Raw genomic sequence first — 16,396 nt, 5'->3', positions numbered from 1 at the left:
GCATCTGTTGAAATTACAGTCCAGGTCGGAAGCACAAAAGAAGCCCCCTGAATTAAACGATGGTGATCTGTCCACCACGTTAGAGAGTGTCGTACAATCAGTTTTAAAGATATTATTTGAGATATCTTTGTGTAATCCTTGCACCATTGATTCAGCATACAGAGCTGAAGAGGTCGCATGTGAAAACGAGCAAAGCGGATCGCGTCCGATGCAGCAGTCATAAGACCTAGAATTTCCATGCATAAGGCTACCGAAGGGAATGATTGTGACTGAAGGTTTCGACAAGCTGAAATCAATTTTAGACGTCTCTTGTCTGTTAAAGACAGAGTCATGGACACTGAATCTATCTGGAAACCCAGAAAGGTCACCCTTGTCTGAGGAATCAATGAACTTTTTGGTAAATTGATCCTCCAACCATGATCTTGAAGAAACAACACAAGTCGATTCGTATGAGATTCTGCTAAATGTAAAGACTGAGCAAGTACCAAGATATCGTCCAAATAAGGAAATACCACAATACCCTGTTCTCTGATTACAGGCAGAAGGGCACCGAGAACCTTTGTAAAAATTCTTGGAGCTGTAGCTAGGCCAAACGGCAGAGCCACAAACTGGTAATGCTTGTCCAGAAAAGAGAATCTCAGGAACTGATAATGATCTGGATGAATCGGAATATGCAGATATGCATCCTGTAAATCTATCGTGGACATATAATGCCCTTGCTGAACAAAAGGCAAGATAGTCCTTACAGTTACCATTTTGAACGTAGGTATCCTTACATAACGATTCAATATTTTTAGATCCAGAACTGGTCTGAAGGAATTCTCCTTCTTTGGTACAATGAAGAGATTTGAATAAAACCCCATCCCCTGTTCTGGAACTGGAACTGGCATAATTACTCCAGCCAACTCTAGATCTGAAACACAATTCAGAAATGCTTGAGCTTTCACTGGATTTACTGGGACATGGGAAAGAAAAAATCTCTTTGCAGGAGGTCTCGTCTTGAAACCAATTCTGTACCCTTCTGAAACAATATTCTGAATCCAAAGATTGTGAACAGAATTGAACCAAATTTCTTTGAAAAAACGTAACCTGCCCCCTACCAGCTGAGCTGGAATGAGGGCCGCACCTTCATGTGGACTTAGAAGCAGGCTTTGCCTTCCTAGCAGGCTTGGATTTATTCCAGACTGGAGATGGTTTCCAAACTGAAACTGCTCCTGAGGATGAAGGATCAGGCTTTTGTTCTTTGTTGAAACGAAAGGAACGAAAACGATTATTAGCCCTGTTTTTACCCTTAGATTTTTTATCCTGTGGTAAAAAAGTTCCTTTCCCACCAGTAACAGTTGAGATAATAGAATCCAACTGAGAACCAAATAATTTGTTACCCTGGAAAGAAATGGAAAGTAGAGTTGATTTAGAAGCCATATCAGCATTCCAAGTCTTAAGCCATAAAGCTCTTCTAGCTAAAAACATAATTTATGCTTACCTGATAAATTTATTTCTCTTGTAGTGTATCCAGTCCACGGATCATCCATTACTTATGGGATATTAACTCCTCCCCAACAGGAAGTGCAAGAGGATTCACCCAGCAGAGCTGCTATATAGCTCCTCCCCTAACTGCCATTACCAGTCATTCGACCGAAAACATGCAGAGAAAGGAAAACCATAGGGTAAGGTGGTGACTGTAGTTTAATGGAAAAATTACCTGCCTTAAAGTGACAGGGCGGGCCGTGGACTGGATACACTACAAGAGAAATAAATTTATCAGGTAAGCATAAATTATGTTTTCTCTTGTTAAGTGTATCCAGTCCACGGATCATCCATTACTTATGGGATACCAATACCAAAGCTAAAGTACACGGATGACGGGAGGGACAGGCAGGCTCTTTATACGGAAGGAACCACTGCCTGAAGAACCTTTCTCCCAAAAACAGCCTCCGAAGAAGCAAAAGTGTCAAATTTGTAAAATTTGGAAAAAGTATGAAGAGAAGACCAAGTTGCAGCCTTACAAATCTGTTCAACAGAAGCCTCATTCTTAAAGGCCCAAGTGGAAGCCACAGCTCTAGTAGAATGTGCTGTAATTCTTTCAGGAGGCTGCTGTCCAGCAGTCTCATAGGCTAACCGTATTATGCTACGAAGCCAAAAGGAGAGAGAGGTAGCCGAAGCTTTTTGACCTCTCCTCTGACCAGAATAAACGACAAACAGGGAAGACGTTTGTCGAAAATCCTTAGTTGCCTGTAGATAAAATTTCAGGGCACGGACTACATCTAGATTGTGTAGCAGACGTTCCTTTTTCGAAGAAGGATTAGGACACAAAGATGGAACCACAATCTCTTGATTGATATTCCTGTTAGTGACCACCTTAGGTAGGAACCCAGGTTTAGTACGCAGAACTACCTTGTCTGAATGAAAAATCAGATAAGGAGAATCACAATGTAAGGCAGATAACTCAGAGACTCTTCGAGCCGAGGAAATCGCCATTAAAAACAGAACTTTCCGAGATAACAACTTGATATCAATGGAATGAAGGGGTTCAAACGGAACCCCCTGTAAAACATTAAGAACTAAGTTCAAACTCCATGGTGGAGCAACAGTTTTAAACACAGGCTTGATCCTAGCTAAAGCCTGACAAAAAGCTTGAACGTCCGGAACTTCTGACAGACGTTTGTGTAAAAGAATGGACAGAGCTGAAATCTGTCCCTTTAAGGAACTAGCGGATAAACCCTTTTCTAAACCTTCTTGTAGAAAAGACAATATCCTCGGAATCCTAACCTTACTCCATGAGTAACTCTTGGATTCGCACCAATATAAGTATTTGCGCCATATCTTATGGTAAATCTTTCTGGTAACAGGCTTCCTAGCCTGTATTAAGGTATCAATAACTGACTCAGAAAAACCACGTTTTGATAAAATCAAGCGTTCAATTTCCAAGCAGTCAGCTTCAGAGAAATTAGATTTTGATGTTTGAAGGGACCCTGGATCAGAAGGTCCTGTTTCAGAGGTAGCGACCAAGGTGGACAGGATGACATGTCCACTAGATCTGCATACCAAGTCCTGCGTGGCCATGCAGGCGTTATTAGAATCACTGATGCTCTCTCCTGTTTGATTCTGGCAATCAATCGAGGAAGCATCGGGAAGGGTGGAAACACATAAGCCATCCCGAAGGTCCAAGGTGCTGTCAAAGCATCTATCAGAACCGCTCCCGGATCCCTGGATCTGGACCCGTAACGAGGAAGCTTGGCGTTCTGTCGAGACGCCATGAGATCTATCTCTGGTTTGCCCCAACGTCGAAGTATTTGGGCAAAGACCTCCGGATGAAGTTCCCACTCCCCCGGATGAAAAGTCTGACGACTTAAGAAATCCGCCTCCCAGTTCTCCACTCCCGGGATGTGGATTGCTGACAGGTGGCAAGAGTGAGACTCTGCCCAGCGAATTATCTTTGATACTTCCATCATTGCTAGGGAGCTTCTTGTCCCTCCCTGATGGTTGATGTAAGCTACAGTCGTGATGTTGTCCGACTGAAACCTGATGAACCCCCGAGTTGTTAACTGGGGCCAAGCCAGAAGGGCATTGAGAACTGCTCTCAATTCCAGAATGTTTATTGGTAGGAGACTCTCCTCCTGATTCCATTGTCCCTGAGCCTTCAGAGAATTCCAGACAGCGCCCCAACCTAGTAGGCTGGCGTCTGTTGTTACAATTGTCCAGTCCGGCCTGCTGAATGGCATCCCCCTGGACAGATGTGGCAGAGAAAGCCACCATAGAAGAGAATTTCTGGTCTCTTGATCCAGATTCAGAGTAGGGGACAAGTCTGAGTAATCCCCATTCCACTGACTTAGCATGCACAATTGCAGCGGTCTGAGATGTAGACGTGCAAAGGGTACTATGTCCATTGCTGCTACCATTAAGCCGATCACCTCCATGCATTGAGCTACTGACGGGTGTTGAATGGAATGAAGGACACGGCATGCATTTTGAAGCTTTGTTAACCTGTCTTCTGTCAGGTAAATCTTCATTTCTACAGAATCTATAAGAGTCCCCAAGAAGGGAACTCTTGTGAGTGGAAAGAGAGAACTCTTCTTTTCGTTCACCTTCCATCCATGCGACCTTAGAAATGCCAGTACTAACTCTGTATGAGACTTGGCAGTTTGAAAGCTTGAAGCTTGTATCAGAATGTCGTCTAGGTACGGAGCTACCGCAATTCCTCGCGGTCTTAGTACCGCCAGAAGAGCACACAGAACCTTTGTGAAGATTCTCGGAGCCGTAGCCAATCCGAATGGAAGAGCTACAAACTGGTAATGCCTGTCTAGAAAGGCAAACCTTAGATACCGGTAATGATCTTTGTGAATCGGTATGTGAAGGTAAGCATCCTTTAAATCCACTGTGGTCATGTACTGACCCTTTTGGATCATGGGTAAAATTGTCCGAATAGTTTCCATTTTGAACGATGGAACTCTTAGGAATTTGTTTAGGATCTTTAAATCCAAGATTGGCCTGAAAGTTCCCTCTTTTTTGGGAACCACAAACAGATTTGAGTAAAACCCTTGTCCTTGTTCCGACCGCGGAACCGGATGGATCACTCCCATTAATAAAAGATCTTGTACGCAGCGTAGAAACGCCTCTTTCTTTATTTGGTTTGTTGACAACCTTGACAGATGAAATCTCCCTCTTGGGGGAGAGAATTTGAAGTCTAGAAGGTATCCCTGAGATATGATCTCTAACGCCCAGGGATCCTGGACATCTCTTGCCCAAGCCTGGGCGAAGAGAGAAAGTCTGCCCCCCACTAGATCCGTTCCCGGATCGGGGGCCCTCGATTCATGCTGTCTTAGGGGCAGCAGCAGGTTTCCTGGCCTGCTTGCCCTTGTTCCAGGACTGGTTAGGTCTCCAGCCTTGTCTGTAGCGAGCAACAGCTCCTTCCTGTTTTGGTGCAGAGGAAGTTGATGCTGCTCCTGCTTTGAAATTACGAAAGGAACGAAAATTAGACTGTCTAGCCTTAGGTTTGGCTCTGTCTTGAGGCAGGGCATGGCCTTTACCTCCTGTAATGTCAGCGATAATTTCTTTCAACCCGGGCCCGAATAAGGTCTCCCCTTTGAAAGGTATATTAAGCAATTTAGATTTAGTAGTAACGTCAGCTGACCAGGATTTTAGCCACAGTGCTCTGCGTGCCTGAATGGCGAATCCGGAATTCTTAGCCGTAAGTTTAGTTAAATGTACTACGGCATCTGAAATAAATGAGTTAGCTAACTTAAGGGCTTTAAGCTTGTGTGTAATCTCATCTAATGGAGCTGATTCAAGTGTCTCTTCCAGAGACTCAAACCAAAATGCTGCTGCAGCCGTGACAGGCGCAATGCATGCAAGAGGTTGCAATATAAAACCTTGTTGAACAAACATTTTCTTAAGGTAACCCTCTAACTTTTTATCCATTGGATTTGAAAAGGCACAGCTATCCTCCACCGGGATAGTGGTACGCTTAGCTAAAGTAGAAACTGCTCCCTCCACCTTAGGGACCGTTTGCCATAAGTCCCGTGTGGTGGCGTCTATTGGAAACATCTTTCTAAATATCGGAGGGGGTGAGAACGGCACACCGGGTCTATCCCACTCCTTAGTAACAATTTCAGTAAGTCTCTTAGGTATAGGAAAAACGTCAGTACTCGCCGGTACCGCAAAATATTTATCCAACCTACACATTTTCTCTGGTATTGCAACTGTGTTACAATCATTCAGAGCCGCTAACACCTCCCCTAGTAATACACGGAGGTTTTCCAGCTTAAATTTAAAATTTGAAATATCTGAATCCAGTTTGTTTGGATCAGAACCGTCACCCGCAGAATGAAGCTCTCCGTCCTCATGTTCTGCAAATTGTGACGCAGTGTCTGACATGGCCCTAATATTATCAGCGCACTCTGTTCTCACCCCAGAGTGATCACGCTTACCTCTTAGTTCTGGTAATTTAGCCAAAACTTCAGTCATAACAGTAGCCATATCCTGTAATGTGATTTGTAATGGCCGCCCAGATGTACTCGGCGCTACAATATCACGCACCTCCCGAGCGGGAGATGCAGGTACTGACACGTGAGGCGAGTTAGTCGGCATAACTCTCCCCTCGTTGTTTGGTGAAATATGTTCAATTTGTACAGATTGACTTTTATTTAAAGTAGCATCAATACAGTTAGTACATAAATTTCTATTGGGCTCCACTTTGGCTTTAGCACATATAGCACAGATATCTTCCTCTGAATCAGACATGTTTAACACACTAGCAAATAAACTAGCAACTTGGAAATACTTTTCAAGTAATTTACTATAATATGAAAACGTACTGTGCCTATAAGAAGCACAGAAAAAGTTATGACAGTTGAAAATTAATAAACTGAAAAGTTATAGCATCAAATCTTTGTAAAAAACACAATTTTAGCAAAGGATAACTAACCCTGATAGCAGAAAAAAAAAAAAAAATACAGAAATAAACGTTTTTTTTTTTTTATCACAGTCAACTACAATCTCACAGCTCTGCTGTGAGTGATTACCTCCCTCAAAACAAGTTTTGAAGACCCCTGAGTTCTGTAGAGATGAACCGGATCATGCAGGGAAGACAATAAACTTCTGACTGAATTTTTTGATGCGTAGCAAAAGCACCAAAAAAGGTCCCTCCCCCTCACACATAACAGTGAGAGAGATCAGTAAACTGTCATAAATTAAATAAAACGACTGCCAAATGGAAAAAAATAGTGCCCAAAACATTTTTTCACCCAGTACCTAAGAAAATTAAACGATTTTACATGCCAGCAAAAAATGTTTAACATTAATAAATTGAGTGTTATTAAAAAGCCTGTTGCTAGTCCCTGCAAATTAGGCTAAAGTTTTATGCATACAGTATAATTCCAGTGAAGTGCCATTCCCCAGAATACTGAAGTGTAAAATATACATACATGACAGCCTGATACCAGTTGCTGCTACTGCATTTAAGGCTGAGTTTACATTATATCGGTATGGCAGAATTTTCTCATCAATTCCATTGTCAGAAAATAATAAGCTGCTACATACCTCTTTGCAGATTAATCTGCCCGCTGTCCCCTGATCTGAAGTTTACCTCTCCTCAGATGGCCGAGAAACAGCAATATGATCTTAACTACTCCGGCTAAAATCATAGAAAAACTCAGGTAGATTCTTCTTCAAATTCTACCAGAGAAGGAATAACACACTCCGGTGCTATTATAAAATAACAAACTTTTGATTGAAGGTATGAAACTAAGTATAATCACCACAGTCCTCTCACACATCCTATCTATTCGTTGGGTGCAAGAGAATGACTGGTAATGGCAGTTAGGGGAGGAGCTATATAGCAGCTCTGCTGGGTGAATCCTCTTGCACTTCCTGTTGGGGAGGAGTTAATATCCCATAAGTAATGGATGATCCGTGGACTGGATACACTTAACAAGAGAAATAGCTAGAGACATAAACCTGACATCAACTCTAATAATATCAAAAATGGCATCACAGATAAAATTATTAGCATGCTGAAGAAGAAGAATAATATTATGAGAATCATGATCTGTTACTTGTTGCGCTAAAGTTTCCAACCAAAAAGTTGAAGCTGCAGCAACATCAGCCAATGATATAGCAGGTCTAAGAAGATTACCTGAACACAGATAAGCTTTTCTTAGAAAGGATTCAATTTTCCTATCTAAAGGATCCTTAAATGAAGTACCATCTGACGTAGGAATAGTAGTACGTTTAGCAAGGGTAGAAATAGCCCCATCAACTCTAGGGATTTTGTCCCAAAATTCTAATCTGTCAGACGGCACAGGATATAATTGCTTAAAAAGTTTAGAAGGAGTAAATGAATTACCCAATGTATCCCATTCTGTTGAAATTACTTCAGAAATAGCATTAGGAACAGGAAAAACTTCTGGAATAACCACAGGAGATTTAAATACCTTATCTAAACGTTTAGAATTAGTATCAAGAGGACCAGAATCCTCTATTTCTAAAGCAATTAGTACTTCTTTAAGTAAAGAACGAATAAATTCCATTTTAAATAAATATGAAGATTTATCAGCATCAATCTCTGAGACAGAATCCTCTGAACCAGAAGAATCATCAGAATCAGAATGATGATGTTCATTTAAAAATTCATCTGTAGGGAGAGAAGTTTTAAAAGATTTTTTATGTTTACTAGAAGGAGAAATAACAGACATAGCCTTCTTGATGGATTCAGAAACAAAATCTCTTATGTTATCAGGAACATTCTGCACCTTAGATGTTGAAGGAACTGCAACAGGCAATGGTACTTTACTAAAGGAAATATTATCTGCATTAACAAGTTTGTCATGACAATTAATACAAACAACAGCCGGAGGAATAGCTACCAAAAGTTTACAGCAGATACACTTAGCTTTGGTAGGTCCAGCACTAGACAGCGATTTTCCTGAAGTATCTTCTGACTCAGATGCAACGTGAGACATCTTGCAATATGTAAGAGAAAAAACAACATATAAAGCAAAATTGATCAAATTCCTTAAATGACAGTTTCAGGAATGGGAAAAAATGAACAAGCTTCTAGCAACCAGAAGCAATGGAAAATGAGACTGAATAATGTGGAGACAAAAGCGACGCCCATATTATTTTTTTTTAGCGCCAAATAAGACGCCCACATTATTTGGCGCCTAAATGCTTTTGGCGCCAAAAATGACGCCACTTCCGGAACGCCGACATTTTTGGCGCAAAATAACGTCAAAAAATGACGCAACTTCCGGCGACACGTATGACGCCGGAAACGGAAAAGATTATTTGCGCCAAAAAAGTCCGCGCCAAGAATGACGCAATAAAATGAAGCATTTTCAGCCCCCGCGAGCCTAACAGCCCACAGGGAAAAAAGAGTCAAATTTTTGAAGGTAAGAAAAAATGATTAATTCAAATGCATTATCCCAAATATGAAACTGACTGTCTGAAAATAAGGAATGTTGAACATTCTGAGTCAAGGCAAATAAATGTTTGAATACATATATTTAGAACTTTATAAACAAAGTGCCCAACCATAGCTTAGAGTGTCACAGAAAATAAGATTTACTTACCCCAGGACACTCATCTACATGTTTGTAGAAAGCCAAACCAGTACTGAAACGAGAATCAGCAGAGGTAATGGTATATAAATAAGAGTATATCGTCGATCTGAAAAGGGAGGTAAGAGATGAATCTCTATGACCGATAACAGAGAACCTATGAAATAGACCCCTTCGAAGGAGATCACTGCATTCAAATAGGCAATACTCTCCTCACATCCCTCTGACATTCACTGCACGCTGAGAGGAAAACCGGGCTCCAACTTGCTGCGGAGCGCATATCAACGTAGAATCTAGCACAAACTTACTTCACCACCTCCATAGGAGGCAAAGTTTGTAAAACTGAATTGTGGGTGTGGTGAGGGGTGTATCTATAGGCATTTTGAGGTTTGGGAAACTTTGCCCCTCCTGGTAGGAATGTATATCCCATACGTCACTAGCTCATGGACTCTTGCTAATTACATGAAAGAAATTACCCTTTACAGCAAGCATGATACCAGTCGTTATTAAATCACTGTAATCAGGCTTACCTTAAATAAATCCGGTATTGTCAGCATTTTCTAGCTTATCATCTCTCTAGAAAACTGCACATACCTCAGAGCAGGAGACCCTGCACGCTATTCCCCCAGATGAAGTTACCCATCTCTTCACTTATGTGTGAGAACAGCAGTGGATCTTAGTTACAAACTGCTAAGATCATCAAAAAAACCACAGGCAGACTCTTCTTCAACTTTCTGCCTGAGGCTAAAATAGAACAACTCCGGTACCATTTGAAAATAATAAACTTTTGATTGACGATAAACTACATTAATGCACCACATCTCTCTAGCTACTTCCCTTGTCGAGAGCTGCAAGAGAATGACTGGGAGGTGGCAGTTAGGGGAGGAGCTATATAGACAGCTCTGCTGTGGGTGATCCTCTTGCAGCTTCCTGTTGGGAAGGAGAATATCCCACAAGTAATGGATGAATCCGTGGACTGGATACACCTTACAAGAGAAATACACATAGACCTGACTCATGGCAAATATAAGTAAAATACATATATTTAAAACTTTATATTAATACATAAAGCGCCAAACCATAGCTGAGAGAGTCTTAAAATAATGATATATACTTACGAAAGACACCCATCCACATATAGCAGATAGCCAAACCAGTATTGAAAACTATCAGCAGATGTAATGGAATATAAGAGTATATCGTCGACCTGAAAAGGGAGGTAGGAGTTGAATCCCTACGACCGATAACAGAGAACCCTTGAAAAGATTTCCTGCAAGGGAAACCATAAAATCAATAGGCAATACTCTCTTCTCATCCCTCTGACAAACACTGTACTCTGAGAGGAAATGGGCTTCAGAATGCTTAGAAGCGCTTATCATAGAAGAAATCATAAAAATCAAGCACAAACTTACTTCATCACCTCCATAGGAGGCAAAGTTTGTAAAAACTGAATTGTGAGTGTGGTGAGGGTTTTATTTATAGGCATTTTGAGGTTTGGGAAACTTTGCCCCTCCTGGTAGGATTGTATATCCCATACGTCACTAGCTCATGGACTCTTGCCAATTACATGAAAGAAATCCCTATATTGGCTCTGATCCTTGTGCAGAACAGAACTTGAATGACTTGTTTATACTATTTGGCATTACTGCTAAATACACATATACGTACGTCTCCTCTACAGAAGTAAGCTTTGTATTTCCCTTAACAATCTCTTCTTGTTTCCACAAACAAAAACTCAAAAATGTCCTCAAAATACCCACCCAGAAAATTCCCTCTCTATTAAAGTCCATAACATGATATTAGAAGGCTTGTTTTAAGCAGCGTTCAGCAATATAAGGTAAAGAAGACCTACGTTTCCACCCAAGTGTAAACCATAGTTATATGTTGTGTTTAGACTTTATGACTGTCTACCAGTTATAGCTGTCTTACCTGAGACCAGTGATTCTTGAAAACCATAAGACAGGTCTCTGGGTCAGCAGTGACAAGAGGTTGGAGGTTTGCATTGCGCCCGGTCTTGCTGCTAGACCCTCGAGGGTTCAGTTTACTAAGCCAGCTCATTGCTGCCTCACGGTGCTGCTGTTATAGGTCAGAGAGCAGTTAGGACACATGAGAGGAGGATGGACCAAGGCTCCAGGGCTTGTTGCAATTCACCCACGTGGTAGAGGTGGCTACTTCTCATGATATCATCTGGGACTGCTGGAAAATAAGAGATAGAGGAAGACATAAGATGGGAAATAAAGACCGAGCTTGGAAATGTGACAGAGGAATAGAAATATATATGACACCAGGGAAAGCTCAGAATATATTTCTCACACAGTTAAGCAATATTATTGCAGGGATCTCCCTAAACTACACACAAGTGCTATCCCAGGTACATTATGCACACAGCACTCAGCTATAGATATTGTGCTGTGCAAATCTTCATTATGCACTAGATTGTAAGCTCTTGTGACCAGGTACGTCCCCATTGCCAGTCTGCACATACGTCTTTGTATAAAGGAAATATATAACGTTTCTATGTACAGCAGTTTATCAAAGGCAAATCCTGTTGATAAGATATTCTGTGCCATAATATTTGTTACTGCTCTGTAACTGGGTTAGAGCTCAGAGACCCCCATAGAAAGGTACAAGGTTCCTTATAGTCTTTAATGGGATGTACGTAGCACAAATATCTCACTGACAAGTTTCTTTACAATATCTCCTGACAGAAGGAGATAAGCTGCACCCAGTACAAAAGAACATGTGATCTGTGAGCACCCAGTACAAATAAACATGTGATCTGTGGGCACCCAGTACAAATGAACATGTGATCTGTGGGCACCCAGTACAAAGGAACATGTGATCTGTGGGCACCCAGTACAAATAAACATGTGATCTGTGGGCACCCAGTACAAATAAACATGCGATCTGTGGGCACCCAGTACAAATAAACATGCGATCTGTGGGCACCCAGTACAAATAAACATGCGATCTGTGGGCACCCAGTACAAATAAACATGCGATCTGTGGGCACCCAGTACAAATAAACATGCGATCTGTGGGCACCCAGTACAAATAAACATGCGATCTGTGGGCACCCAGTACAAATGAACATGCGATCTGTGGGCACCCAGTACAAAGCAACATGCGATCTGTGGGCACCCAGTGCAAATGAACATGCGATCTGTGGGCACCCAGTACAAATGAACATGCGATCTGTGGGCACCCAGTACAAATGAACATGCGATCTGTGGGCACCCAGTACAAATGAACATGCGATCTGTGGGCACCCAGTACAAATGAACATGCGATCTGTGGGCACCCAGTACAAAGGAACATGCGATCTGTGGGCACCCAGTACAAAGGAACATGCAATCTGTGGGCACCCAGTACAAAGGAACATGCGATCTGTGGGCACCCAGTACAAAGGAACATGCGATCTGTGGGCACCCAGTACAAAGGAACATGCGATCTGTGGGCACCCAGTACAAAGGGACATGTGATCTGTGGGCACCCAGTACAAAGGGAAATGTGATCTGTGGGCACCCAGTACAAAGGGACATGTGATCTGTGGGCACCCAGTACAGAGGCACAGAGAGAGACAGAGGCACAGAGGAAGACGGAGAGAGACAGAGGCACAGAGGAAGACAGAGAGAGACAGAGGCACAGAGGAAGACAGAGAGAGACAGAGGCACAGAGGAAGACAGAGGGAGACAGAGGCACAGAGGAAGACAGAGAGAGAGACAGAGGCACAGAGGAAGACAGAGAGAGAGACAGAGGCACAGACAAAGAGAGAGAGACAGAGGCACAGACAAAGAGAGAGAGACAGAGGCACAGACAAAGAGAGAGACAGAGGCACAGAGGAAGACAGAGAGAGACAGAGGCACAGACAAAGAGAGAGAGACAGAGGCACAGAGGAAGACAGAGAGAGACAGAGGCACAGATGAAGACAGAGGAAGACAGAGGCACAGAAGAAGATGATCTATTAGCAAGAGCACTATACGGCAGCAGCTTTAGAAGAAGATGATCTATTTGTAAGAGCACTATACGGCAGCTGCTTTAGAAGAATATTATCTTTTAGCAAGAGCACTATAACAAGGGAACAAAGCCAATTCATTAAATTAAATAGGAAACTTCTCTCTTATAAAAAGTGTGTGCATTTTGGGTTTCATATCCCTTTAAATATTTTATGAGGAATTACATTGTGTATTTAACATAAACCAAAGGTAGCATCAGGGTGACAGACAATTATGGGTTCTAACGTTCACATCAGCTGCTGTTATTTGACCCAGATCCAACCCACACAGGGAGCAGCGTTTAACGTCACACTGGTGACTAGCGAGCTGGCACACTGCTGGGTAAGCTGACACTGCCAGACGGGGCGGGGACATCTTCCTGAGTATATTTAGCAGCCAGTGGGTAGGTTTATCCGTCTGTGGCGAGGTGCTGGCAGCAGGTTTGTGAATGAACTGAACACAAAACCAAATGTGTCAGAATCCTCCTCGCTGGCAGAGACGGTTACAGACCAGTAGTGCCCTAAATGTGTGCTCTGGGTACCTACTTGTATATAAACCAGAGATAGCACAAGCAGCATATACAATGTAAATACTGTGTAGCACATAGAAGCTACAGGTGTGTGCACTGGGTACCTACTTGTATATAAACCAGAGATAGCACAAGCAGCATATACAATGTAAATACTGTGTAGCACATAGAAGCTACAGGTGTGTGCACTGGGTACCTACTTGTATATAAGCCAGAGATAGCACAAGCAGCATATACAATGTAAATACTGTGAAGCACATAGAAGCTGCAGGTGTGTGCACTGGGTACCTACTTGTATATAAACCAGAGATAGCATTAGCAGCATATACAATGTAAATACTGTGTAGCACATAGAAGCTACAGGTGTGTGCACTGGGTACCTACTTGTATATAAACCAGAGATAGCACAAGCAGCATATACAATGTAAATACTGTGTAGCACATAGAAGCTACAGGTGTGTGCACTGGGTACCTACTTGTATATAAGCCAGAGATAGCACAAGCAGCATATACAATGTAAATACTGTGTAGCACATAGAAGCTATAGGTGTGTGCACTGGGTACCTACTTGTATATAAACCAGAGATAGCATTAGCAGCATATACAATGTAAATACTGTGTAGCACATAGAAGCTGCAGGTGTGTGAACTGGGTACCTACTTGTATATAAACCAGAGATAGCACAAGCAGCATATACAATGTAAATACTGTGTAGCACATAGAAGCTGCAGGTGTGTGCACTGGGTACCTACTTGTATATAAGCCACAGATAGTACAAGCAGCATATACAATGTAAATACTGTGTAGCACATAGAAGCTGCAGGTGTGTGCACTGGGTACCTACTTGTATATAAACCACAGAGAGCACAAGCGGCATATACAATGTAAATACTGTGTAGCACATAGAAGCTGCAGGTGTGTGCACTGGGTACCTACTTGTATATAAACCACAGATAGCACAAGCAGCATATACAATGTAAATACAGTGTAGCACATAGAAGCTATAGGTGTGTGCTCTGGGTACCTACTTGTATATAAACCACAGATAGCACAAGCGGCATATACAATGTAAATACTGTGTAGCACATAGACGCTGCAGGTGTGTGTACTGGGTACCTACTTGTATATAAGACAGATATAGCACAAGCGGCATATACAATGTAAATACTGTGTAGCACATAGAAGCTATAGGTGTGTGCTCTGGGTACCTACTTGTATATAAACCACAGATAGCACAAGCGGCATATACAATGTAAATACTGTGTAGCACATAGAAGCTGCAGGTGTGTGCACTGGGTACCTACTTGTATATAAACCACAGATAGCACAAGCAGCATATACAATGTAAATACTGTGTAGCACATAGAAGCTATAGGTGTGTGCACTGGGTACCTACTTGTATATAAGCCAGAGATAGCACAAGCGGCATATACAATGTAAATACTGTGTAGCACATAGAAGCTACAGGTGTGTGCACTGGGTACCTACTTGTATATAAACCACAGATAGCACAAGCAGCATATACAATGTAAATACTGTGTAGCACATAGAAGCTGCAGGTGTGTGCACTGGGTACCTACTTGTATATAAACTACAGATAGCACAAGCAGCATATACAATGTAAATACTGTGTAGCACATAGAAGCTGCAGGTGTGTGCACTGGGTACCTACTTGTATATAAACCACAGATAGCACAAGCAGCATATACAATGTAAATACTGTGTAGCACATAGAAGCTGCAGGTGTGTGCACTGGGTACCTACTTGTATATAAACCACAGATAGCACAAGCAGCATATACAATGTAAATACTGTGTAGTACATAGAAGCTGCAGGTGTGTGCACTGGGTACCTACTTGTATATAAGCCAGATATAGCACTAGCAGCATATACAATGTAAATACTGTGTAGCACATAGAAGCTGCAGGTGTGTGCACTGGGTACCTACTTGTATATAAACCAGAGATAGCACAAGCAGCATATACAATGTAAATACTGCGTAGCACATAGAAGCTACAGGTGTGTGCACTGGGTACCTACATGTATATAAGCCAGATATAGCACTAGCAGCATATACAATGTAAATACAGTGTAGTACATAGACACTGCAGGTGTGTGTACTGGGTACCTACTTGTATATAAGACAGATATAGCACAAGCGGCATATACAATGTAAATACTGTGTAGCACATAGAAGCTATAGGTGTGTGCTCTGGGTACCTACTTGTATATAAGCCAGAGATAGCACAAGCGGCAAATACAATGTAAATACAGTGTAGCACATAGAAGCTACAGGTGTGTGCACTGGGTACCTACTTGTATATAAACCACAGATAGCACAAGCAGCATATACAATGTAAATACTGTGTAGCACATAGAAGCTGCAGGTGTGTGCACTGGGTACCTACTTGTATATAAACCACAGATAGCACAAGCAGCATATACAATGTAAATACTGTGTAGCACATAGAAGCTGCAGGTGTGTGCACTGGGTACCTACTTGTATATAAACCACAGATAGCACAAGCAGCATATACAATGTAAATACTGTGTAGCACATAGAAGCTGCAGGTGTGTGCACTGGGTACCTACTTGTATATAAACCACAGATAGCACAAGCAGCATATACAATGTAAATACTGTGTAGCACATAGAAGCTGCAGGTGTGTGCACTGGGTACCTACTTGTATATAAACCAGAGATAGCACAAACAGCATATACAATGTAAATACTGTGTAGCACATAGAAGCTACAGGTGTGTGCACTGGGTACCTACATGTATATAGGCCAGATATAGCACTAGCAGCATATACAAT

At 42.0% G+C, this 16,396-nt stretch overlaps 1 protein-coding gene across 1 annotated transcript in view; it reads right to left on the bottom strand.

Moving 5' to 3' along the window:
- Window positions 1-16,396, bottom strand: part of FHIP1B (FHF complex subunit HOOK interacting protein 1B) — a gene marked incomplete in the record, with an annotated part of 380,930 nt that overhangs the window by 196,071 nt on the left and 168,463 nt on the right. The window contains 1 exon segment of the mRNA XM_053708840.1: window positions 10,986-11,252. Within this exon segment, the coding sequence (XP_053564815.1) occupies window positions 10,986-11,114 (129 nt within the window).

The sequence above is a fragment of the Bombina bombina genome, chromosome 3 (assembly GCF_027579735.1).
Source record: "Bombina bombina isolate aBomBom1 chromosome 3, aBomBom1.pri, whole genome shotgun sequence".
Lineage (NCBI taxonomy): Eukaryota > Metazoa > Chordata > Amphibia > Anura > Bombinatoridae > Bombina > Bombina bombina.
The sequence above is the reverse complement of the archived record's forward strand: the minus strand, read 5'-3'. Positions and strand labels throughout refer to the sequence as shown.